Genomic DNA, 24,410 nt, shown 5'->3' with positions numbered 1-24,410 from the left:
TCATTATAAGTGGCTCTAAATAGCATCTTCACTTGCAGTTGGCTCAAAATTGCATCTTCCTATAAATTTTCCATATAGAGGCTGCAAACCAGTGTTTAGCAAAACATGTTTTAGAATAGAAAAGTACCTGTATGCCTGTTAACTTGAAAAATAGACATACACTGCCTTTCTCTGACAACAGCATCTCCCTAACTGTGCCCTAAGGGACACTATCGGGATCAAAGACATTGTGGCCACATTGATTTGAACTCAAGTTCCTTTGCACTAGGATTCCACAGGTATGTTAATTAGCCAAAGCTCATTGCACTTTTTAAGAAGGAGAAAATGTAAGCAGCACATTCAGTCTTTGAACTTTGTGTAGTTTTGCAGAGTATCCGGAGCATATGATGGAAGACAGGACCCTGAAGCTCCTGTACTGGTCTGTGCTCTAGATTCTAATGCACTGAGCATTGCGAGTTTCACGATACTTATCCTTCTGGGTGTAACAGGCGGTTTATCTTCTTATTACTGTATGAGTCTCCCTCCTCCCAACAGCTGCCTTTTTTTTTTTTTCTTTAGGACCTACTTAAAGGAGGACTCATGACTTTTAGTGAATACTTTTACTCTATTACGGTAGACCTGCAGTCAATAAACTATAACCTGTGCGCTAAATCTGGTCTACCACCCTTTTTTGAAGTTTTATTAGAACACAACCACCCTTATTCTTTTATGCCCTATGACTGCAGAGTTGAGTAGCTGTGACAGAGATAGTATGGCCAACAGAGCCTAAAATACTTACTTTACAGAATTTTTTTTTTTTTTTTTTTTTTTGCCAAACCCTACCCTGGACTGATAGCAGTTTGGATTTTCATCAGTGATTTGAACAGTTGGCTCCCGTATAATTCTGGGATCTTACTCTGTCTCCGAAAGTCCCTAAAGATAAAATATATATATATAATTTTTTTAAACCTGTAGCAGCCAAAGAAATTCTTTATGTTAGACTATGTGATAGGAGTTGACTTTGTCCATTTTTATCTGAGAGCCCTCAGGACATTGGTTTTCATGGGATCCATGACAGTGTATTCTCATGTTGACTCTGCCAGAAAAGACTAGTTTTGTTTAGTGTAGCTTTGGAGCCAATCCCCATAACTACCATACAAGCTGTGAAAGGGCATCCTGAGAAATGGTGTGATGCTTACATGCTTGGAGCGGGGAATTTACTTGTTTTTTGCATGAGTTTATTAAAAAAACAGATTTTTTCCTCCATTCTCCACACCTCAGTAATAAGTATAATATAGGGTTTTTAGAAGTGTGACTGGTGACTGCCTTAGCCAAACACTGGTCTCTTCATTTCAGTGTCTTGGTAAATTCTCCGATTTCAGCAGTATTTTTCTGTTTAAAAGCATGAAATCCCCTAAAAAGAGAAATTAACTTGTAATAGACTTGCTACTATAGTGTGCTAACAGACTCTAACATGTATTCTCCAATATGAGACTAGATAGTCACCAAGTGATACTGGAAATAATCTGTGGATCTTTATTCGTGACTATTTAGCATATTAGTATAGTGCCCTTCACATGTATCTCGTTCACACTTCATTACGTTAACTCTATGAGTGACACGTATCCTATTTCCATTAAACAACTTGTTGCAGGTTGTTTTCCCTGGGAGTAGATGCATTGGAAGTACAAGATGTTTATTAGGGATCAGCACCTGTGAATGGAAGGAGACAAAAGCAGGATGAGCAGGGGGAGAAATCAAATGGCATTGCAGTCCTGGCAAAAGACCCAATCCAGGGGGTCTTTCTGGGATGAGTGTTAACCATCAGAGGAATGCATCATCCCTCTGCTTGTTTCGTCTCCAGATGAACTCCGGAGTGTAGGTTCTCTGCAAAGGATCCAGATTCTAAGGAGTGGATAGCTGAAGGGTGTCTACTGACCCCTCCCCACACAGCCCAGGCTTCCTTCCTCGAAGAGATATCTGCACAGAATATCTTCATGTCAACTGTGGATAAGAGCACTAACCATCTTTATTCGTGAAGTGATTTGACTAAATTCATACTGCTAGCCATGTAGCTCCCAAATCCATGTTGCCACCACACTACAGTGTCTTCCTTTAGGCAAATGTGTATTTGTTCTGCATTTTGAGATGCAAACACTGAAGTGGCAGATTGGTTAGCTGAAATGTTATCGGTGTAGTATGGCAATAGTTATCCAAAACTATGAAGCTGCATGTATTTATAAAATATTTTATAAAATATGGGTGATCTAAGTGGTAAAAATAGCTTAAGAATCTAGAGACAGGAAAAAAAAATTGGAAAATGCTGATCTTGGGTTTAAAAAGTTTGTGTTTTTTTGTTTTTGTTTTTGTTTTCTGATGGGTGAAGTCTTTGTCTTCTCTAGGGAACAAATTTGATAATAACGTTTATATTCTGAGAGAAACAAAGATGCCTGTGTAGGCTGAGCAATGTTATCTAATATTGTTACTCTCATAAAGCAAAATAAATCCTCTATTTTGCATCCCAACAAAGGGAGATTGACATGCTTATCTGATGTTCAAATATTTATGGGAGTCATTTCAACCAAGCCTTTAGTTTTCCTTATATTTCTACATTCTGATTTGACACAAGGTATTATACAACCTTGCTTTTGATAAAGGACAATCAGATTTGACTTAGTGTTGCAGGGGGAAACATAATATTGCATATTTTATAAGAGAACACGTTAAAAATGGAGAAATGTCATCTCCATCCATCTATCAAAAGTTTACTGGTTCTATTCTATGTGTCTGGAGCCAGCTTGCTGGGGAGCAGAGTGGTTCAAGTTGAAGTGCCTTCCAAATGGGCTTCTAGATTCAAATCAAGTTTTGGGATAGTCTGCTGAGGGGTGTAGCTTCACAGTAAATAAGATTTAGGAAAGTCCTTAAGAAGGATCAGAGTTAGGGAAAATATATTTAATGGTGCAAAAGACAGCAATAGATCTAAATGTCCCTGTGAAGACAGTAGGACAGAGCAGGTATGGAAAGGGAGCAGGCCCCAAAGTATGGTGAAGTGTGGGAGATGTGCTCACTGGAAAAAGAAGAAGCCTGTCTAGATCACCCGTATTAAATATCACGTGCATGATATTGGGCTTTGCACTTGCTTAAATGTACAAGATTAAGTTAGACAATGCGGGCAGGCATTGTGCTTAAAGATGGGTATTTTTAGTGGAAAATATTTTTCCCCCTAGACAAATTACATCTGCCTGACACTGGAATGGTGTGCTTCTATTAGTACTATTGTATATCACATAGGTAAACAGGCTATTTCAATGTAAATTCATTTCCAGCCCTTAAGATTTAACAGGCCACATCTTGTCCACCTATTAATTCCTATCATTTAGCATAAATCCTTAGCATTTATTAAATGATCCAGAATTTGCTAAATGTCTAATTAAAATTTCAATATATATACAATTTTATGCATTAAAAACACCTGCTTTAACAGTTAATATTTAAAATATATTTGTATTATTTCTTGGGTGTGCATGTTTTTAATAAATACTTTTTTCTTTTGTACAGTAAGTGATTTTGACCAAAATTGGACAGATATATAATCAAACACCACCATCCTTATAGCTTTCCAACATTTAGTGTCAGATACTATGGTCAGGATTTTATACTTACTATCTCAGTAACTTTATGACCGAGGAAGAATGTGTATTATCTTAATTTTACAACCATAGACATTGAGAGTCAGGACAATTTATATGGGCTACTCCAGTCATTTATATAGAGGATTAAGTAAGAATTTAATACACGGGGTTAGCAGAGAAGCTGAAAATTAGGAAGACCACAATAAATACATTAAATATATTACTCAATCTTAATTCTGGGTATGGTCCTATGGTCTAGACTGATACATAATGAGTACTTTTTTTTTTTTTTTTAATTTCACGCCATCTCTGTTTTATTGCTAATGTAGCCTCATTAACTTTCAGTATTCTTTCATATAAAGAAAAGTCATTATTGGCATGATTGGAAGCCCCCAGAAGACATTTAACAGAGTTAAAGAATGTTCTCCACTTTTAGATTTCCCCTGAGAAGAGGAAAAGGCTGTGAGCCTTTCATAAGGGTATTTCTTCAATATTCTTCCACCTCCTTTAGTTCCCACATCCAAACAATTACCCTGTTATGTTTATTTTACTTTCTAAGCTCAAGCACCATCATCTCTAATGTGAGTAGTTGCAAAAGTCCCATTTGCCAGTCTCTTATGCCTTGATATTCACACAGCTGCCAAAATGATCATTAACTCAGTTTAGAGCTGTGTGTTGACCAGTAGGTTAGCCACTGGTCACACGTGGATCTTTGAATTGGAATAGAATTACTTTAAACTTCATAAAATACACATTTCTATTCCTCAGTTATACTTGCAGGATTTCACAGGCTAAACAGCCACATGTAGCTAGGGGTCACCATATTGGATGGCTCAGAGCATATTTCTACATCACAAAAAGATCTACGAAATTCAGCTGTGTTTTAGATCATATCACTCTCCGTCTATATTTTTTCAAGTGGCTTCCCATTTCCTACAGGTGAAAAAAAAAATCCTTCATACAGTTTCCAAGGTCTTTCATGATGTATTCCCTGAGGCCCTTCCCCTATTGAGTCTTGAACTTCAACCACACCATCCTCTGTTAAGGTCTTCAAGCACACTATTCCTAACTCAGACTTTTCATATTTGCTGCTTCTTTTGATGTGAAGATTTTTGTAATATTTTATGTATCTCAGCCCTTTTCTTTTTTTCTTCATGAATCTATGACTGTAAGCTTTGAAAAAACTTATTTACTTTCATTGTCTTTCTTTACCTATAGACTCAGTGACATGAGATCGAGGCCATGTAAGGGCCAAGATGGAAGAAAGGATGGGAAAGAAAAGACAGAATTCTCATCTGTCAGACCTGAGCTCTCCCCACACTAATCTAGTCCTTTAATTTTATAGTTTCCTAAACAAATCCAAACTCTCAAGATTTTCTATGTGCATTTTTTTTTTTATGCTGAGGATGCTGTCCTTACATATTTCACCTGGAAAAAGCCTGCTTATTCTTCCTGTCCTTAAAGAGATACTATATCCTCTTAGTGTCATCTCTGGCCACCCCTCCCCCTTTCCCAGGCACATTTGGACTTAATGCAATGTGATTTCATTACGGAGCTTGCTACTTTTCATTGTAAACAATGCAAAGTTCACACCAGTACATCTAAGAGGAGAGTCTCTATTCAAACATTTAGCTTCTTCCCTAAAAGAAGTAGCCACTAAAACTTTACAGAAATTAAAAAACATAAAAATAAAAACTTATATTTAATACCTTCATATTGTGTAAAAATGTATTCTACTTTTTTCATATATTTGCTATAATATCATATTTAGAATTTTCAGTTATGAATGATTATTTCGATGACTCAGGGATAAAATTAGAATTTCTCCAAAGACATTATGTAAATATGGAAGAATTAACCATGAATCAAATTTACCTGAGATTTACTCTAAGTAATTCTCTTTTTTGTTGTTGTTTGTGTTTTGGTTCTGCAGCTACAGAAAGTTACACATGAGACTATGGCTTTAGGCTGCTATTTTCCCAAGGTATAAGTGGGATAAACTATAAAACAAAACACATGCTCAAAAAATGGAACCTCATATGAACTGACAGAATTGAAATCTGAGATTTCTATACTTGACCCTAAATAAAGTAAAAGATACCTGAGATTGATTGGGTTGGGTGGATCCGCTTCACTCTTTAGGTGAAAACAGTAAGTCGAAATACTACAACATTATGTCTATCTCCATATGGACACCAAAAAATCAGAATCTTTCAAATATTCTGTTGTTGTTACTTAAAAATACCAAGATATTTGGCAGAGTGTATTCTAGAAATAATGATAAATACTCAGTATAAAACCATTTTTAAAAAGTGTGAGGAAATTTAAAATTTTTATGTTTTTATATATTTTTGAGAGAGAGAGAGAGAGAGAGAGAGAAAATGAGTAGGGGAAAGGGAGAGAGGGAGGGAGGGAGGGGAACATACAGAATCTGAAGCAGGCTCCAGGCTTTGAGCTGTCAGAACAGAGCCCGTGAGGGGCTGGAACTCACAAGCCGTGAGATCATGACCTGAGCCAAAGTCATATGCTTAACCAACTGAGCCACCCAGGTGCCCCAAAAAGTGTGAGGAAATTTAGAATGTGTTATCTAATTTCAGATTCACCTAATCTTTAAAAGAAGGCAATCATATTGTTCTCATTTTTAGATGAAGAAAGTGAGTATTGGTTATATAAATTGGCTTAGAGAAGTTAAGAACGGGAGGGCCATTCCCTGGAAAAATCATCACACGTTTCACAAATATTATAGTGGCAGGTTGCCTGGGTATCTCAGTGGGTTGAGTGTCTGACTTTGGCTCAGGTCATGATCTCTCAGTACGCGAGTTCGAGCCCCACGTCAGGCTCTGTGCTGACAGCTCAGAGCCTGGAGCCTGCTTCAGATTCTCTGTCTTCCTCTCTCTGCCCCTCACCCGCTCACACTCTTTTTCTCTCTCTCTCTCTCTCAAAAATAAACATTTAAAAAATAATTAAAAACCTAAATATTATAGTGAAAGAATATAGTCCAGAATAACTTTTTTAAGAAACTTCTTATCAGTTTATCTGATTGCTAAGATAATCAGTGTAGCTGGTTTTGCACACTGCACAATTAAACCTGCACATTTGGCTCATGTTGCACTGAAGTCATTGGGAGTGAAAAGAAAAGTCTCCTTGACTTTAGGAACTTAGTTCTAAAAGTCCTGAAAATGTTCTTAACATTGTTATAGACCAAGAAGCGGTAAACTGAATAGGGGATAGAGGTTCACTGTACATAGTGTTAGGGGTGGGATGGGGAAGAGGAGGTGGGAGATGCTTTAAATGGATATGCACCTATAATACTTGCATATTGAAAACAAAATACACATACACATGTGGAATTTTGCGCCACAAGCTGGTATGAAATATAAATAGTTGAGCTGTGTTAATTGAGGAGACATATTACATGTTTCAGGTAAACATTGTTATTTAATATCAGTGGTGGCAGCAATGCAGAATAGGGTGCCTTGTCCCAGCGCAGTGATATCCAGTGGTCTATCTGGATCTACTCTCAGCTGCTGCACCAATGGTATCTTCCTATATTTACTTCTCTCTGTAAGCTACTCTTCATTGGGTAAACTGGTGACATCAATTTGTGTTCATGGTCAGAATGATGTATGTTAAAGTGGAGTCTCCAAACAAGGTGCTATGCATCTAGGTAGGAATTTTCTTGCCTCTATAGCTTTAATTTCACAAAGTAAGATGATGAAGCTTTCACCATTTACTTCTAAGACATACTACTATAGGTTACAGAAACAGTAGTATTGAAGCAAACCAGGAAATTTGTTAGAATAAAATGAGAAAGTTTAAACAGGGCTTCCAAAACATATTCATTGTACTCGATGGAGAATGTGTATTTCCAAAACTTCCGTCATTAGAATTGATGTTAACATGACCCAAGGAGCCCATTTTGTCACATGCCACTTCCCACTGTGTTAATAAGAATTCTTTTCCTTCTTACTGTGGCAGGAAGATGGCTCTCCAAAGTATATTCTGTTCTTCTCAGAACGAGATCTTTTCTCTAACACATTTTAAGTAATTCTGCATAGGAACAGCAAATCCAATACATGCAAACTTTTAAGAAATTAGAGCGGAGACTTGAATACTGGAGATACAGATCCTATGACTTTTAAGATACAAATTAGAAGGCATTGAACTTTTCGGTAGATTTAAGAACCAAAATAATTCTTCCTTATTTTTTATTTCTTTCCTGTCCCATTGATTGCTTTCCCTTGTATTTATTTCTTTAGCACCCTATTACACATATAATCATAACCTATGCTTGATACATGTTTGTGCATCTTGCCTACAACCAGTCATTGAGTAACTACAGTGCAAAATCTAACCAATGTGATATTGTAATATATGAATCAAAAATGTCCCCTTGTCCTAAAAAAGTGAAAGTCTGGCAAATGTTTAGCTACAGAAAATGGAACATCCGTAAGGAAAAGAATGACTCAGAAGCCTTGAAGAGGGATCTGTATGGATGAGGTGTGTGCTGAGAAACCCAGTATAGCCTTTTATGTCATCACTCAGAGTCTGTGCTCCATGGAGGTACTCAGACTAGCAGGTAGTTTGAAAGAGGTGAAGATGGGAATAGACAAATATTAACAAGGGTTTTGCAATATCTTTCTGGTGTCATTTGTGAAGTTCTGTCATTCCCAAGACTACTAAAAGATGTGAATGATAGCCCTTATTTATATATTTCCATTTCTAGAAATTTATGTCCACAGTTACTCTAGGCTTGAAGGCATCTCTTACAGATTGAAAAACTGGCTCATCATTTATTTTATTACTCATTTATTTATTTGCCTAATGTGAGTCATGTATCAACTCATTTACTGCAAAGCACCACTCTGTGAAGAAGATATTCTCTCCTATTTATAGACAAGACTGTGAGATTATGAATAGTACATGATTTCAGGGAGATTCCACTGAAGGTTCTCTGGTTTCTCTGATTATACTTCTCTGTGCTGCTATTCAGAAAGACACTGGGAATCCCAGAAGACAGAGTGGCTTATGGATCTACTTCCCAGGTATCTAGCCCCAATCATGACATTCTGAGAATTTACACAGTAGACTGGATCCTAATATTTCAGTCGTTACTCCAGGTTTGTTTTCTTAACCCATTCTGTTTTTCTTTGAAATGATTTTCTGTTAACTGACTTAAGGAAAGAGCCTATAGTAGAGTTTCGTGTTTAAGTATTGCCCTTTATTGCTGCTGTTGTAGCTGTATGACAGAGTGGAATGAGAGGGAGGGGAGGGGAGGATGCGAGGCAACGCAGTGGATGGTGGCAGCTTAGAGGACTGGAGGAAAGCAAGGTGAGCCTTTGCAGCTAGAGATGCAGTGCTGTGGCTCTCGTGTGTGTGCTTGGGGTGGGGGTGGATGGTGGACTGAGTGTCTTCTGAGAACATTCCTAAACATGGCATGCTTTCAGTTTTTAAATGTAATCTTTAGTTGTGGAATAAGTCTTAAAAATATGTTAAAATGCAATCAGTTTTAACTATGGTTAAGAACGATCATGTTACTCAACAATAATACAAAATTGAATGTGTCCACTAAATCTGTGGACCCGCAGTGGTGACTTCACGAGACAGAGATTTTGGTCAGAAAAGTTGGTGGAAAAATAAACATCTGAAATGGTGCCAGACGTGCAGGTTTCGTTCCCCATTCCCCCACACTTGCTTTTCCTTCTCAGCTTTATTTTTAATCACTCAAACTGGCATCTTCTATGTTTCCTTCTACGGATAGGAAAATCCAGATGAACTTGTTGAGGGACAGAGAACCAAGGAGTGAAATGGATGCTACCTTGGGCCTGAGAGGGGACTAGGGAATCATCAGGAGAAACTTATTATCATGTCCAGATAAGTAATGATAAGATTACAGATTTTTAAATAATAGATTTACTGAGCAATTATCATGTGTCAGGCATGGTAGTAAGTGCTTTATATGCAGTACCTCATTTAAAACTCACAAAACCCATTATAATTCCCAATTTACAGATTAAGTAACAAAGACCCAGATAGACTAATAGCATGAGTAAGTCACATCTATGTAAATGGTGAAATTAAGGCAGTCAGGCAGTCTGAGGCAGTCAGACTGGGACCCGTGTTCTTTACGATGAGATTATTATTTTTTTAAGTTTTTTCATTTATTTTGAGACAGCATGAGCAGGGGAGGGGCAGAGAGAGAGGGAGAGAGAGAATCCCAGGCAGGCTCTGTGCCATCAGCAGGTAGAGCCTGATGTGGGGCTTGATCTCACGAACAGCAAGATTATGACCTGAGCCTAGATCAAGAGTCAGATGCTTAACCGACTGAGCCACCCAGGTGCCCCACGATGAGATTATTAATGCATATGGAGCCTATGGTCTGGGACTCTCCTGGTAGTCTTAATGTAAACAACCAGAAACTCAGGCCATGCCCTTAACAGAGCAGAAAAAAGTTTGCTAGAATATAAAGGTGGATTAAAAACCTATCAGGAGGTCTATAAAGAAGATGGGAGATGGAGAATTCTTATTCCCTGGCTTTCCAGCGAGGTCTAACTCCTTGTCATCTGATTTAATAAATCATATTTCTTTAGATATATTTCAATATATGGAATTATATATATTATAATACTATATACTATAAAATACTATATGTTATATAATATATAATAGTATATATTATATTAGGATGTATATATACACACATATGTATGTATATATATGTATATATATACACACACACATATACACACACACGTATATATAGGCATTTGTAAGATGTTAAATCAGTGTGTTCTAAAATAAGAAAAATAATCACAATTTTGGGTTCAGAAAATTGAGTGCAAAGGTGGCATTCAATGATGTCACTATCATACAAATGATAGTAGAGTCTTGACCCCTGATACTTAGTGGGCAGCACACACGTATTGACAAAGTATGCCATGCTTATCATCTACTCTAGTCCTCTCAAGAATCCTATTATCCAGTATTAATATCACCCCTACTTTATATATGAATAAGGTAAGCCCTTCCTGTAGCTGGTGCACACATAGACTTCAGAGTGAATCAAACATGAATATTAATTCTGGTTCTGCTGTTCACTAGTTATGTTGCTTAAAATGTCCTCTAAGGGTTTCATTTTTCCCTTCTTCATTCTATAAGAAACCAAAGAGAAGGGACACCTGAGTGGCTCCATAGGTTAAGCATCCAACTCTTGATTTCAGCTCAGGTCATGATCTCATGGTTCGTGAGTTTGAGTCCCATGTTGGTCTCTGTGCTGACCATACGCAACATACTGGGATTCTCTCTCTCTTCTCTGTTTGCTCCTCCCCTGCACTTGCTGGCTGTGCTCTCTCTCTCTCTCTCTCTCTCTCTCTCTCTCAAACAAACAAACAAACAAACAAACAAACAAACAAAAAGAAACTGAAGATTAGAGGACAGAAGAAGGAAGGAGCATCTAGCACTGTGCTTGGTCCACATTTGGTGTTTAATGCATGCTTGTTGACTATGTTGAATCAGGACTTCTAGGATGTTTAGCAATTCTTGGGAGCCTTTATCATAAAGTCAACCAGGCAGATGTGTGAAATATCTACATAGGCAGCAAGGGGCATCTTTAAATAGTTGAGGTAGACTTTAAACTGAATTTAAACAAAGTCATTTTTTCCCCCATCAAGTTCCTCCCATTGTGTAATCTTGTAATATTATGACATTCTCACCTGTGATCGTACTAAAGGGCTGTATTTATAGCCTATTTTATAAATTCTTATGACTCACCCCATAAAGTCTGTCATGAACTGGAACTTTAAAAAATGAGAAAAATATCTCTGCCTCTGTTAGAGTTAAGAAACTTAAATGACACCCAAAAGTTTTTCCAGTTTTATGCTATTTATAAACTGCTAAGAAAGGGGCGTTCTCTACCACCTTCTAAGTAGGAAAGTTTATTAAATTTTTGTGCAATCAGACATGGTGATTACGGTGAGGAGGATGATGATAATGATAAACATATCTCTAGCACTTTTAGAACATATCTTTAGAGACTGATTGATGCTTTATTTTTAGTCTGCAACCATATTTGACCAGTGAAAAAAATCAAGGCTCAGTGAAGATGAAGTATCCTAGAAACAGCAATACATAAATAATAGAGACAGAATAGCCATCTTCTCATTGCACCCTCATTGGTGGAGAACAGAGAGAGATCCTGTGTCTACTCTGTTTTGTATAAAGTCATTAATCCCATCAGACCTAATCTAACCCTATTTACCCCTCAATGTCCTCATTTCCAAATGCTATCATATTGGGAGTTAGGATGTTAACCTCTGAATTTGGGGGCAGCACAAACATTCAGTCTACAACACCCTCTTTTCAGTCTCCATTCCATCCTGTTTTAGTTTATTTCACTCTTTATTTATGGGTTAATTTTTCTAACTATGTCTTATGTTCCTTAAGACTTTTATCTTATTGAATTCAACATTCTATAACCAAAACACAGATCTTGGTGTATAAAGAGGATAGCAATAAATGTTGTAAAAATCATAATTACTATATTATCTTGATGCCTAGTATCCCTTAGAAGCAGTTGGTTCTAGATACAAAATACCTTAGCGGCACCTGCATGGTTGAGTCGGTTAAGCTTACAGCTCTTGATCTTGGCTCAGGTCATGATCTCACAGTTCATGGGTTCAAGCCTCACATCGGGATCTGCACTGAGAGCACGGGGCCTGCTTGGGATTCTGTCTCTTCCTCTCTCTATCCCTCTCCCACTCATTCTCTTTCTCTCTCTCAAAATAAATAAACTTTAAACATAATACCTTAATAATGTCTTCTCTGAAGGAGTTTTCTCAAAAGAGGAGCTACTGGGGCGCCTGGGTGGCTCAGTCGGTTGAGCGTCCGACTTCAGCTCAGGTCACGATCTCACGGTTCGTGAGTTCGAGCCCCGCGTCGGGCTCTGGGCTGATGGCTCAGAGGCTGGAGCCTGCTTCCAATTCTGTGTCTCCCTCTCTCTCTGCCCCTCCCCCATTCATGCTCTGTCTCTCTCTGTCTCAAAAATAAATAAACATTAAAAAAAATATTAAAAAAAAAAAAGAGGAGCTACTAACCTGTGCATTTAAAATTGTGAATTTTGGAGACTCGAGTGTTATAAAGCTGCTGAAATATCTTTTCTGACTCAAAAATGATTACTAGATAATCAGCCACCATCTTATTTCTATGGAAAGAAACTAACAGGAATCCTAAATATACACTTTACTTGTCAAGAAAACAAAACAACCCAACAGCAACAATAATAATAACACATACATGTTGTCTAGTGAAATATGGGTTTAACATAAATACACATTTCCTTTGAACTGCCGTAAATGACATGCTGCCTAGCACCATCCTGATTTGGGCTTGAGTTTATTGTTTTATGTGATATTTTGTGGCAACTGCTAATTATCATAAGCTGTCCAATAAATGTGATGGATTGTGCAATTAACTCTTCATCAGCATCCGTTTTTGAAGATGCTACCTATTGAAACTGATGGCAGTTTATGACCTCCATGTTGCATAGGTAGCTAATTACTCCTTGGACAATAATTATTAAGTTTCTTGTGCCTCATTCAGTCATTTTATTTTACAAATTATGATGCCACCGAGTTTCCCAATCCATTTGACTTCACAACTATGACTCTCACAGGATTACTAAAGGTCTGCTGTGGAATATATGGATCATATAAACATTGAAGTGATTACAGATGTATCTCTTTTGTAGGTTTTCCATCGACCGGCACACTGACCTGGAGAGACAATTCAACATTAATGCGGATGATGGAAAAATAACGCTGGCAACACCACTTGACAGAGAATTAAGTGTATGGCACAACATAACAATCATTGCTACCGAAATTAGTAAGTGCCTGGGTTTAATTTCTTCCTTGTGTGACTGGGTTCAATTTATGCCTAGTGATCACATGACAAACGGTCCCTGTTTGCATCAGGTATTTTGGCATTGGAACTTATATTATTGCTCCCAAGGAGCCTTTGAATGAATTGTCTCAACAAGAAATAACTTGCCCAGTGGTAAATTACCAAAGGTTGCAATATATATGGGAAGGAAATACTCTCATATCCAAATATTCTTATATATCTATTATTCAGCCACTAAATAATGATTTGCATATTAAAATATGGAGAAAGAGTGTGAAAGGGTAGGTAAAAAATAGAACTCAAGTATTGCACACTATAATTTAAATAAATGGACCGAACATATATACTATTATTCACATATTTAAACCACACACATACATATTCACATATGCAGACAAAATATAGACGGAAACTTCATACTGTCAATGCATATTATTTTGGAGTGATAAAATTATAGATGATATTTGTTTTTTTTAAGAGTTTAATGTATCTTACTTGGTACCATAGATTATTTAAAACTGTAACTTCAATATAATTGTTTTCATAAATTACATGTGAAAATGTAAGCTTTTTTTTTGTTTAGAGGATGTTCCAGGGTTGTTAAAATAACATGTTAGTCTTTCAGTCAGTTTTTAGTGAGCACAGCTTCTTTGATTGCACATACTGCCGCTATTACTGGGTCTCTAAGCAGCAGCTCTCTGGTGGAATTTTGTGCTACACTGTCTCAGAGAATTTGCACTCTGCCTCACCAATTTTTATTACACAAAAATATGCAAAAGAACATAATATTCATCTTATTTCCAAACAAAATACCTTTTGCATATTATCTGATGTCCTTCTTTCGATCAAGGACCTGATAAGGCCTTTAGAGTTCACACAGATTCAAGGGAGACAAATTCTTGAATGAGTTGGGAATCTGGGTAAGGAAATAAAAATCTACATTAAGAAAAATTCCTGGGCGTACATACAATATAGAGTTTATAGATGACAGTTAATGGATGTGGGACCTAAAATCTTCTCTGTACTCTCTCTAAAATTTCCTCTATGGTTTCTTGTGAAGACAGGGCAAACATCTCTGAGACACACGATTAATTTGTTTGTGCAAATGAGCCATCCATGACATCAGGATGGCACCACTTTTCCTTGTTCTGGGTTATGGGGGAAATGTTCCCCACGGAACTTTGTTAAAAGACAAACAGAACAAAAGTAAACCAACAATAACACTGTGTGGAAAAAGTGAAGATGTAAGAGTGCGGCGTATCTGTTTTTTTTATAGACTCCTTGAATGCAAGCAGAGGACATTCAGTCAGGTTGATACGTAACTTCAGCCCTACCAAGTGGAGGGTTCTGGAGAGAGCATAAACTCTGGAAACTCTGGTGTTTTACTGGCTAAGGAGTAGTATTCTCTTCCTCAGTGTGCTATTCTGGTAGCAGTTACCCTTCGCTAACATTAAGGGATAAAGCAAACCAAGGATACTACTTGGTAACTGGTTCATCAGAAATGTTAACCCCATCTACGCCTGGGTGGCCCAGTTGGTTAAGCCTCTGACTTCAGCTCAGGTCATGATCTCATGGTTCATGGGTTCGAGCCCCGCCTCGGGCTTTGTGCTGACAGCTCGGAGCCTGGAGCCTGCTTCAGATTCTTTCTCCCTCTCTGCCCCTACCTGGCTGGCTCGCGCGCTCCCTCCCTCTCTCTCTCTCTCTCTCTCTCTCTCTCTCTTAAAAGTAAATAAACATTAAAAAAAATAAATAAATGTTAACCCCATCTAGAGAAAGAAGTACAAACATGAAATTTTCATAATTTACAATGTTGAAGCCACATTATTACCTTAAGCCTCAGAGAAAAACTGTATACAGTTTATATTGCTTTAGGGCTTTATAAAAATTCTCTAAAGGATCACAGTTTTCTTTATGCAGGCAGTAATTACTTTTTAAAGAACCTTCTCATATTGAATACAACCAAGTTGAGTTAGCCTTAATTCGTGACACTTTTTTTTTTTTATGAGATGGATGCCTTTACTTAATATTCATCAAGGAGGTCCTAATTATAAGGATCTATGTTACTCATTCTAAGGAGTAAAAATAAACGAATATACAGAGCGGGTAGTTAAGAAACATTTCAGGGACAATCACGAAACAAAAGACTCGTTTGCAAGGAATTACAGACAAGTAAGAAGACAGACACAAAAGCAGTTGCTGCAAGGAAATAAGCTGTTAACTCTAGGGTGACCAAGTCTGAGATGGCATTAATTTGTTCATTTACTCAATAACTATTTATTGAGTCTATCCTACTTGCCAACCACTCTACTGGTGGCTGGGGGTATAGCAGTCAGCAAAAGAGACAAAATCCCTAGTGATCTTGGGGTTTTCCTTCTCGTGGCTCCTCGAAGCACCTGGATATGAAAGGGTAAGTTGAAATCTGCTGAGATATCCATACAGAAAGACTGAGGGGTAAGGAAGAAGATGGTGAGTGTTGGGAATTACAAGCAGTTCCCTGTTGATGGTGTGGAAAAGTGCAATGATGGAACTCCTTTAATGAACATATGATTATATTAAAAAAGGGATCATGATAAATATGAAAAAGAATAAGTTGTTATGTGTACCAGTAAGATAATTAGTTAAGATCATTTTTAAAGCAATATAGTTTATTTTTTAATAAATACAGTATACTCTAATTATAAAAGTATATCAAAGTTTAGACCAGATAAAACTTTCTTCATGGCTTGAGATAAACCACTCAAACATGTCCCAGATTCAGGTTTACAGTTGGTTCCATGTAGGGAACAAATACAGAATGGCTGTGCCCGTATAAAGACCATTGCCTTGTCTGTGAACATTATACAATTTAAAATATATAACCCCAACTTACATCACTCTATTGAAATAATGAGAGATATCACTCTCTTTTACTTAATTAAATCTTACCTGGAGATTGAAAACTAAACAAACTACATAGGCATATTTTGACCTATAAGGAAGTTTAATTCAGGAGGTCAAACATCTCAAGAAATGTGAAACTGTTAACTTAGATATCAGTCTGCTTTTCTTGGAATGTTTGCCTGTAACCTTCTTAGCACCAGCAAGAAAGAAAGTACAAAGAGAACTTTAATTTTGGCTGAAAGATAAAAGCTGAGATGGGCATAAATTTAGGAACTTTAAAGTACAATTAAGCCTTTTATTTCCTAAAACATAAAAAGAAGTATAAATAATAAGATCACAGAAGGCTTCAGAAAAATTAGAATTACATGAAAATGGCTTAAAAACTTGTTTGACTTGGTTTTATTACTTAGCCCATCATGTAATGTTTATCTTCCGAAGCCACAGACCATGTCTTGGGGAAAAAAAGAAAATTAGAGATTTATTGTATTTGGATGAGTTGAAGATTAAAACCACCCAGAAAAACAGAACCTTAAAAGTTGAGGTTTTAATAAAGATAAAGAAATACTCTTTCCAGGGAGAACAATTTAAAATTATTCTCAGAATGCCATCTCATCAAAGATTTAAACAAATGAAATTAAGCTAAAAAAAAAAAAAAATGGATCTTAGGGAAGTCCTTCTCTTATCTCTTAATGAGAATGGAGATGTTGTCCTTTATCCTCTGTCAGATTCACTTAACCAAGGCTGAGATGCTTCATTATGTATAGTACACAAGTATTTCTGTGGTGATAGATCTAGCTTGCCATCACAATCAACAGGCACCTCTCATTACACAAGCTGGCAGTTAGATGCCCATGTGCTAACAAGAGATTAGACTGGTAGAGCGTGTTTCTGCTACTAGCAATGCCATCGTCTGCAACTATAGCGCACGGCTGCTATTTACCACAGTGGTGAAGGTTTAAGGTAAATTTAGCTGACTAATTAAACACTGAAAAAGTATTAGGTAAGCCCTATCATGCATTAAATTCTCACAGCACTCTGAGAAAGTAGGTACTGTTAATATAATTGAGCCCTGAACCACACAGCTTTGTACTGCACAGGTCCACTTAGATGCAGATTTTTTTCCAGTAAATACACTTACAGTACTGTAAATGTATTTTGTCTTCCTTATTTTCTTAATAACATTTTCTTTTCTCTAGCTTACTTTAACGTAAGACTATGGTATATAATACATATAACATAGTAACTACATGTTAATAAACTGTTTATGTTATCAGTAAGACCTCTGGTCAATAGTAGGCTAAATTAATATAGCCTATAGTATATAAATATAATTAAGTTTTTGGAGAGTCAAAAGTTATACACGGAGTTTCAACTGTGCAGATTTGGGGGATTGTTGGCACCCCAAACCCCAGAATTGTTTAAGGGTCATCTGTATGCATTTTTCAGACAAGGAAACTCAACACAGTTAAGTAACTTACCCAAAATTTCATAGAGGTCAAGGGTTGGGGTACGAAGGCGAGAATGGTGCCCATGCCATTCAACTGCAGATGATATGTTCTTAGGTGCCTTCCATGGAAGAAACCTCTGTTAAATCTTCCTTCATCGTCCGGCTTAAATTGAGCTTCTGACATTGCCTAGCATTTGCCAAAGCAAGTGAGTGAAGTATTTCCTCTCGGCCAAGCAGAAGGGTGCCCAGACAGGGGTTCAGTGGAGGAAAGAACAAGATCAGGTCCTGCTCTTGTAGCGCTTCTAAGCGAAGGTAGGAGTATTGTCTAACGCACAAAGCAGAGCTCTGAGACTGTTCAGACTGCAAGTGTATAACCATTTTACAGATGAGGAAACTGAGGAAGGCACACAATTGTACATTTTAGGGGACAGTGTTTTTCAATGAAGACCACATGGTACTCAACTGACCCGAATCACCTACATGAAAGAGCCCTGGTGTCTGGCCGGGACGTGCTGTGTCACAATTTCCAGGCAGTTCAGGAACCCCCCCCCCCCCCGCCCCCGTCCTGTCTACCCCCCAATCAGAGGTGCCTTAGGCTCTAAAAATGCCTTGAATGAAGGCACAGAAAGCTGAGGTGTTCCCTTGTTTGTTTCTGTCTTTGTTGTCATTCATCTGGTGACTAGGTGATACTTCCCTGAGCTGTGATTTGGCCTAAGGCCCATCAGATGACGCACGGGGTTCCTCTGGGTTGGACAGAATGCTAAGATCTGCCTACGAGGACAGTGTGATTAACAACACAGCTGTAGGAGACATAAAGGACATTGGGGGACAGCGGGGGAATCCACTTGCATAGAATAGTCTCTGCAGAGGCATTTCAGAGGCACTGAATGACGGTTTTAGAGCAGAGAAACTGGTTGTGTGAGGTGGTTAAGTAGGGAAACCCGCTGACCCTGGGTGCCTGGGTGCTGGCAGTTGGCATTTACAGAAGCACACTACTGTTGGTTACCTGAAAGTATTTTAAAGCAGGAAGCATATAATTGCCCATTAAATTAATCTCTTTGAGTTAGTGATAATGCATTGCTCTGGCCCACTACCGTGGGCTGCACACAATATTGCAAATGAAGCTTTTCACTAATGACGGCTAAATCTCCCAGGGAAAACACTAGTTTGATAGCACTTAAGAAATGTTTCTTCCTGGCATAGGGCCCAATTGCCAGAATAATTGCTTTGTCCAACCCAGGATACTTAGAAAAAATATATCTTTGTAGCTCATGGTGCAGAGAAATCTTGAGTCCTGGTGCTGGCTGTGTCTTGGCCATATAACCTTGGGCAAACTCTTTCTCCTTGTCCATTCTCAGTGTTTTCATCTGTGGAATGGGAGTCATAATTGTCTCTTGCAATCTTGGGTGTAGTGAGAATTGAATTAAAAGTGATAGTACTGTACCTCTTAGCTCAAAATCCATCTACAGCCTCTAGAAATTAATAAATTATATACAATATTGCTAATATAGTTGTAATCCTGGGCTTTGAATCACAGCTTAATTTAAAACTATGTATTAGGTTTATATTGTGTGTTACTCTATCTCCTCCCCGCAGCAACAGAATTGGTAGTCATGGTCTGCGTATTACCGCTAGGTGTGGTTATGTTTCTTCATCGCACAACTGATAGGATAAGTTTGTTCACTGACCTTTATCTTGTCCTTGGTTCAGGCACGGTAGACTGGCCAGTGGCTAAGGGAAGGTACTCACAAGAAAGCAGGCACATTTTTGCAGAGCCTGCTTGAACTAAAGACTTCAAATTTTATATCAAGGTCCTGTTCAATATATATCATCTCTTTCTTTTTTCCCTGTGGCATAATAGAAACTAGAGTTTCATTGAGATCAATGCCATTCCCTAGTGTAGGATTAGATGGAAGCAGATGAAGGGATGCCATATTTTTCAGTTAGATAACGCTCACAGAAGGGAAAGGGTGCTGGAACCTGAGGTGGACAGTGAAATTCACATGCACGGGTGGTTAAAGAGCTCCCAAATATCAGGGAGGCCATAACAATATAACCATCTGAGAATATAGTCCCCTGACCTCAGACAAGCATACAGGTGCTGTAAGGTGAAGATCACCATTATTGTTAACAACAAGATTGATAATGAAGGGATTTGGGAAATAACATATTTGAAAGTCATGGGGAAACTACAGGTTCCTGGTAAAGGGGTCATCCTCCAGTCAATCATTATCCAGAGGGATGGACTGGAGTCAGCATCATTCTGCATCCAAGGAGATGCTGATTCAGGCCCAAATGAGTATCATTCGGTGGGTAGCCTGCATCAGCTTTCTTTCAACTGCTATAGTGCCCACGTTCTATATAGCTACTCTGGTTCTTTGCAGATTGACCTGGCAATTTCTCCCTATATCCTCTGTGTTCTGCTTCCATTCTGCCAACATCTTGCCACAACATCTCCATCTTTTTCATCTCTGCCCTCCTTTTGCTTTCATGTACTTAGAAAAGCATGCAGATTGAGACTAGAGATATGGGTTTTAACCAGGAGCTTCTTTAGGATGTCACTATGACTAACAGCCCCTTAGTCCTAACTTAAACAAAAACTGAGGGGTTTCCATCCCTGTCTTGTCCTGGTTTCTCTTTATAAACCACCTACCCAAGCCTCAGCAATAACTCTTCCTATAGACAAAGGGTAGAAAGAAGGTAAGCAGCGAGCAGCAATTCAAGCTTTTTAGGTGCACGTGACAAAAAATTAGCCACTTCGGGCAAATAAGTGGTCATTTGCAGCTTTGAGGATAGCAGATAGAGTGGTGTGAAATGGAGAAGGCCTTAGATATAAATATATGAACAGATTATAAAGATAAGATAGTATTAGATTGATTTGTCTTCAGGCTTTGGTTTCTCTGGGACAGATGTTGTAAGGACTTGGGGAGGAAGTGCAGTTATCGGTCTGGAAGTCAAAGAGAAAGGGGGAAGTTAAGTGATTGGTTTTCTAAGTCCTGCTGCTTGGATTACTTTTTCACTTAGCCACACTCATTCTGTTGGCAAGGTACTTCTCTCTGTGGCTCACTGTCCCTACATATAAAATGGAGACTGCATTGGTGCACCTTTAGAGATATATGATGAGGAGTAAACATATTTCAGTGCTAACATTCTGCCCAACATAGTGTAAAATTGTTGAGGACCGGTTCTGAACCCAGGTTCAGCTGCTTGCTGCCTTAAAGGCAAATTCGAAAGACAGGTGATGGTGAGAAAGGCAAGGTGGGAGGCCAGCAACTGGGGAGGATGGCGGACTAAAGTCCCAAAGACCATCCTCCCAGTCCAGGCCAAGCATGGGGTTTTCAACAGGGAAGATGAAAATCGTGAGGATGGCTACGTGCAGGAGAAGCTAGTGCAGCAGTTAATCATTTGTCCTTGCAAGTCTTCCAGATTCCGCTACTCTGCTGGTAATCAAGGCTCGCAGGTGTCTCGCAGTAAAGGATGCCCCCACGAGTGCAACAGGTGCCTCCTGATAAGGCAGTTCAGACTCCTCCCCTGTACCAGTAATTAAAACTACAAGTTGTCTCTTGAGGAGACTGGTCCATGGTTGCTGTCTTTGAATGCAGTCAGGCCTTATCTTCTGGAAAGTCTGGTCCTTTGTCCCTCACGGCCAGAGGACTTCGGGATCTCCTGGGAAGCAGGTTAGTTCTCCTGCAAACCATGAAGTTAAGGTCAGCAAGCAAGGAGTGAATAAGCTTGAAGCAAGGGAACCTTTAAGGACTGGTTGGAGGGCGGTTGTCAAGTGTTGATAATTATGACAATGCAGTATTGATTATTATAGCAATAATTATAAAGCAAACTTACTTTTATCATTATTATACAAGTAAAGAGGATATGCCCAAGACAGGTCTTCTTGTCATGAGCAGAACCACCTAGCTTCATTGTGAGGATCTACCAAATTGTGAGTTTTTTCCAGAAGTGTCATCTTGGGATTATTTGGGGAATATAATTTTTCACAATGATGTGTACCTAGTAGGAGTGTTGCCTTTTCTCTCTCAGCTCAAAGTGTCCTGGCCAGGTTCCCAACTTGCAAAGCTCCCTAGTTCTAACTCCAGACTGAGGTCAAGGGTATTGCTATCACCCTTTTCACAGCAGGTGGTAGTGGTTATTAGTTAAAAATGTGAACTTTGAGTCAAATCGTCATGGCCAAAATATTGGGGCATTGTATGCTTTACGTGTGACTTGAGTAAGTTATATAATCTCTTTAAGCTTCAGTTGCTATATTTTAAGTTTGTTATGAGAGTTAAATGAGATAATACAGAAAAAGGACGTCAGAAACCAGTGTATAGTAAGTCCTCAATAGTGTTGTCTTCCCTCCCTCAGGCTTTCCCCTTCCTTCTCCCTGCTCTTCTTTCACTTCCTCCACACTAAACGTGTTGCTTACCCCTCTCACATCCCCTGGCATCTCCTTTGTCCTGTAGCTAAACATTCTGTTGGTCACTCATCTTCCCCCACTTTGTTCCCCAGCCACTTGGGCTTAGGGGAAAAGGGTTGATCAAAGCGGTTATATGAACCCTCTGATTTGTATCCACTCACCTCTGTGGAATAAGCCGTGCCTAAACTCTGCAGCTTAAAATAATAAACATGTATTTCTCCTGGTTTGATGGGGCCAGATGGGTAGTTCTTTGGGTTTGAACTGACTTTGCTAGTCTTTCTGGTCAGCTGCTGGCTTGTCTGGGGGTAGAGGGTCTGTGTGGATCTCACCTGTCTATATAGAAGGTTGGTTAGACCAGGTGCCATAGAGGGCACCGCTGTACCATGCTACGCATGTGTCTGATCCGCTGATAGGCTAGCTCAGCATCTCCAGAGCTGCTCTCAGGGCTCCAAGGAGCAGCAGCAGATTGGTGAAGACGCACTTTTCAAGTCTCTGTATCAAGTTTGCTATTACCACACTGGCCAGAACAGGTCACATACCAAGAGCAGGTTCAAGGAGCAGGTTCAAAAGTTTCAAGGTTCAAGAGGTTCAAGAATGTCACCTCTTAATGGGAGGAGTTGGAAATATTATGGCCATTTGTTTTTTATTCTTTTTAAAATGTATTTCATGCTTGGATGCCGAATCTCAATAGGTGTGACCAGCAAGCAATAATGATCTGCAGCCTAGGCATAGGTACTTACCTTCCTTTCTTCCAGAATCCTCACTATACTACATGTGAGTCAGAATTTTTTGCTCCCACACCTTTCTTATTTGGGAGAAACAATAAGACACAACATTTCTGACAGCCATCAACTGGTTAACTGCAGGGTCTTTAGAATTTCAACTTAAATAGCAATTTGTATTACGCATACTAAATCTATTAGTGCATTTATAATGCTACAAGAACTTCTATGTGAGTGTTCATGCAAGCATTAACTATTATTATTACTATTTCCTGATACTCAAACTGGGTCAGGTTTCTTTGTTCTAAGTTCTCACAGATCCATTCTCTTTTACTTCAAATGACAGGTTAAGGATTATAAATAACCACCGATTTGCTTATGGCTTTGAGAATACATCTCGAAAGGAAGAAATGGGTGAAGCCCTTGCTCTTGTGAAACATGTTATTATTGTTTTATTATTGATCACTGTTTTGTCCTGGGATCCTACCATAATGCTTGGTGCTTCCAATAAATATTTGCTAAATTAATGAATGACTAAAGGAAACAATGTGTTAATACTACTGGAGAGTACCCTGATGAGTTCTGACTCCAAACAGCCACTATTAATGGATTGGTGAAAAGGATCTTTGCTTTAATATATCCCACTGGGCTCCTGGTTACGGGTCTCAGACAGGCCTATGGCTTTCTGGATTTTCTAAAGTTATGCTTTCCTCAGTGACTGAAGCTAAGACACAGAGGGCAAGAAGAACTGTGCTCCCCTTATATGAAAATTGTGAGCCATTGACTGTGCTCACAGAGAAGGATTCCCGTAGAATATTAATCAATCTCAGGAGTCAGAAACCATGAGAAAGGTGCTGGCAGAGAGGAGCGTCGGATCCCCTCTCCTTCCCCAAGGAGCCAGGCTTCTGATCTAAGAAACTTTATTTCTCTTCCCTTCTGAGAGCCTTGAGGCAAGCCCTGAATAATGCCAGCCCACACTTCATTACCCAACAAGCCCGTTTATCATTTAATCTGATCTGTATTGAACAACTGGAAGCAGGTTACAAAGCAGTAAAGCCAAGAATGAAAATGCAGCGCTTTTTCTGATTACAGGAATCCCTAATCCAAAGCTTAGAAACTGGGGCTAAAAATAGGCACCAATTCCATCTTTATCCACCCCCCACCCACCTAGCATTTCAGTTAGGTTCAGGTGACCCTTCAGCCAAACAGTAGACATTTAAATTCTGATAGCTTGCTTACATATCATTTGGGGTGGCAAGGCATTAATCACGCTGTACCCTTATACTAGTGATGATTTCTGGTTCCTGGAGTCTCTAGTACAAGGATCCACCACATGTGATGGCCAAGGTCAGAGGTTATGCTGTTCGTAACAAGGATGTGTTATGCTTGCTCCTTTTATGACTATCCGTTCTATGTACCCACAAACTCAAATCAACTAA

At 38.7% G+C, this 24,410-nt stretch overlaps 1 protein-coding gene across 3 annotated transcripts in view; it reads left to right on the top strand.

The window, feature by feature from the left end:
* CDH8 (cadherin 8) overlaps positions 1-24,410 on the top strand; it is a 518,426-nt gene that overhangs the window by 365,492 nt on the left and 128,524 nt on the right. For all 3 annotated transcript variants that reach the window (XM_042970108.1, XM_042970109.1, XM_015541187.2), the window contains one exon: positions 13,357-13,493. In XM_042970108.1, the coding sequence (XP_042826042.1) occupies positions 13,357-13,493 (137 nt within the window). The remainder of the gene's footprint in view (positions 1-13,356; positions 13,494-24,410) is intronic.

Source organism: Panthera tigris, chromosome E2 (assembly GCF_018350195.1).
Source record: "Panthera tigris isolate Pti1 chromosome E2, P.tigris_Pti1_mat1.1, whole genome shotgun sequence".
NCBI lineage: Eukaryota > Metazoa > Chordata > Mammalia > Carnivora > Felidae > Panthera > Panthera tigris.
The sequence above is the reverse complement of the archived record's forward strand: the minus strand, read 5'-3'. Positions and strand labels throughout refer to the sequence as shown.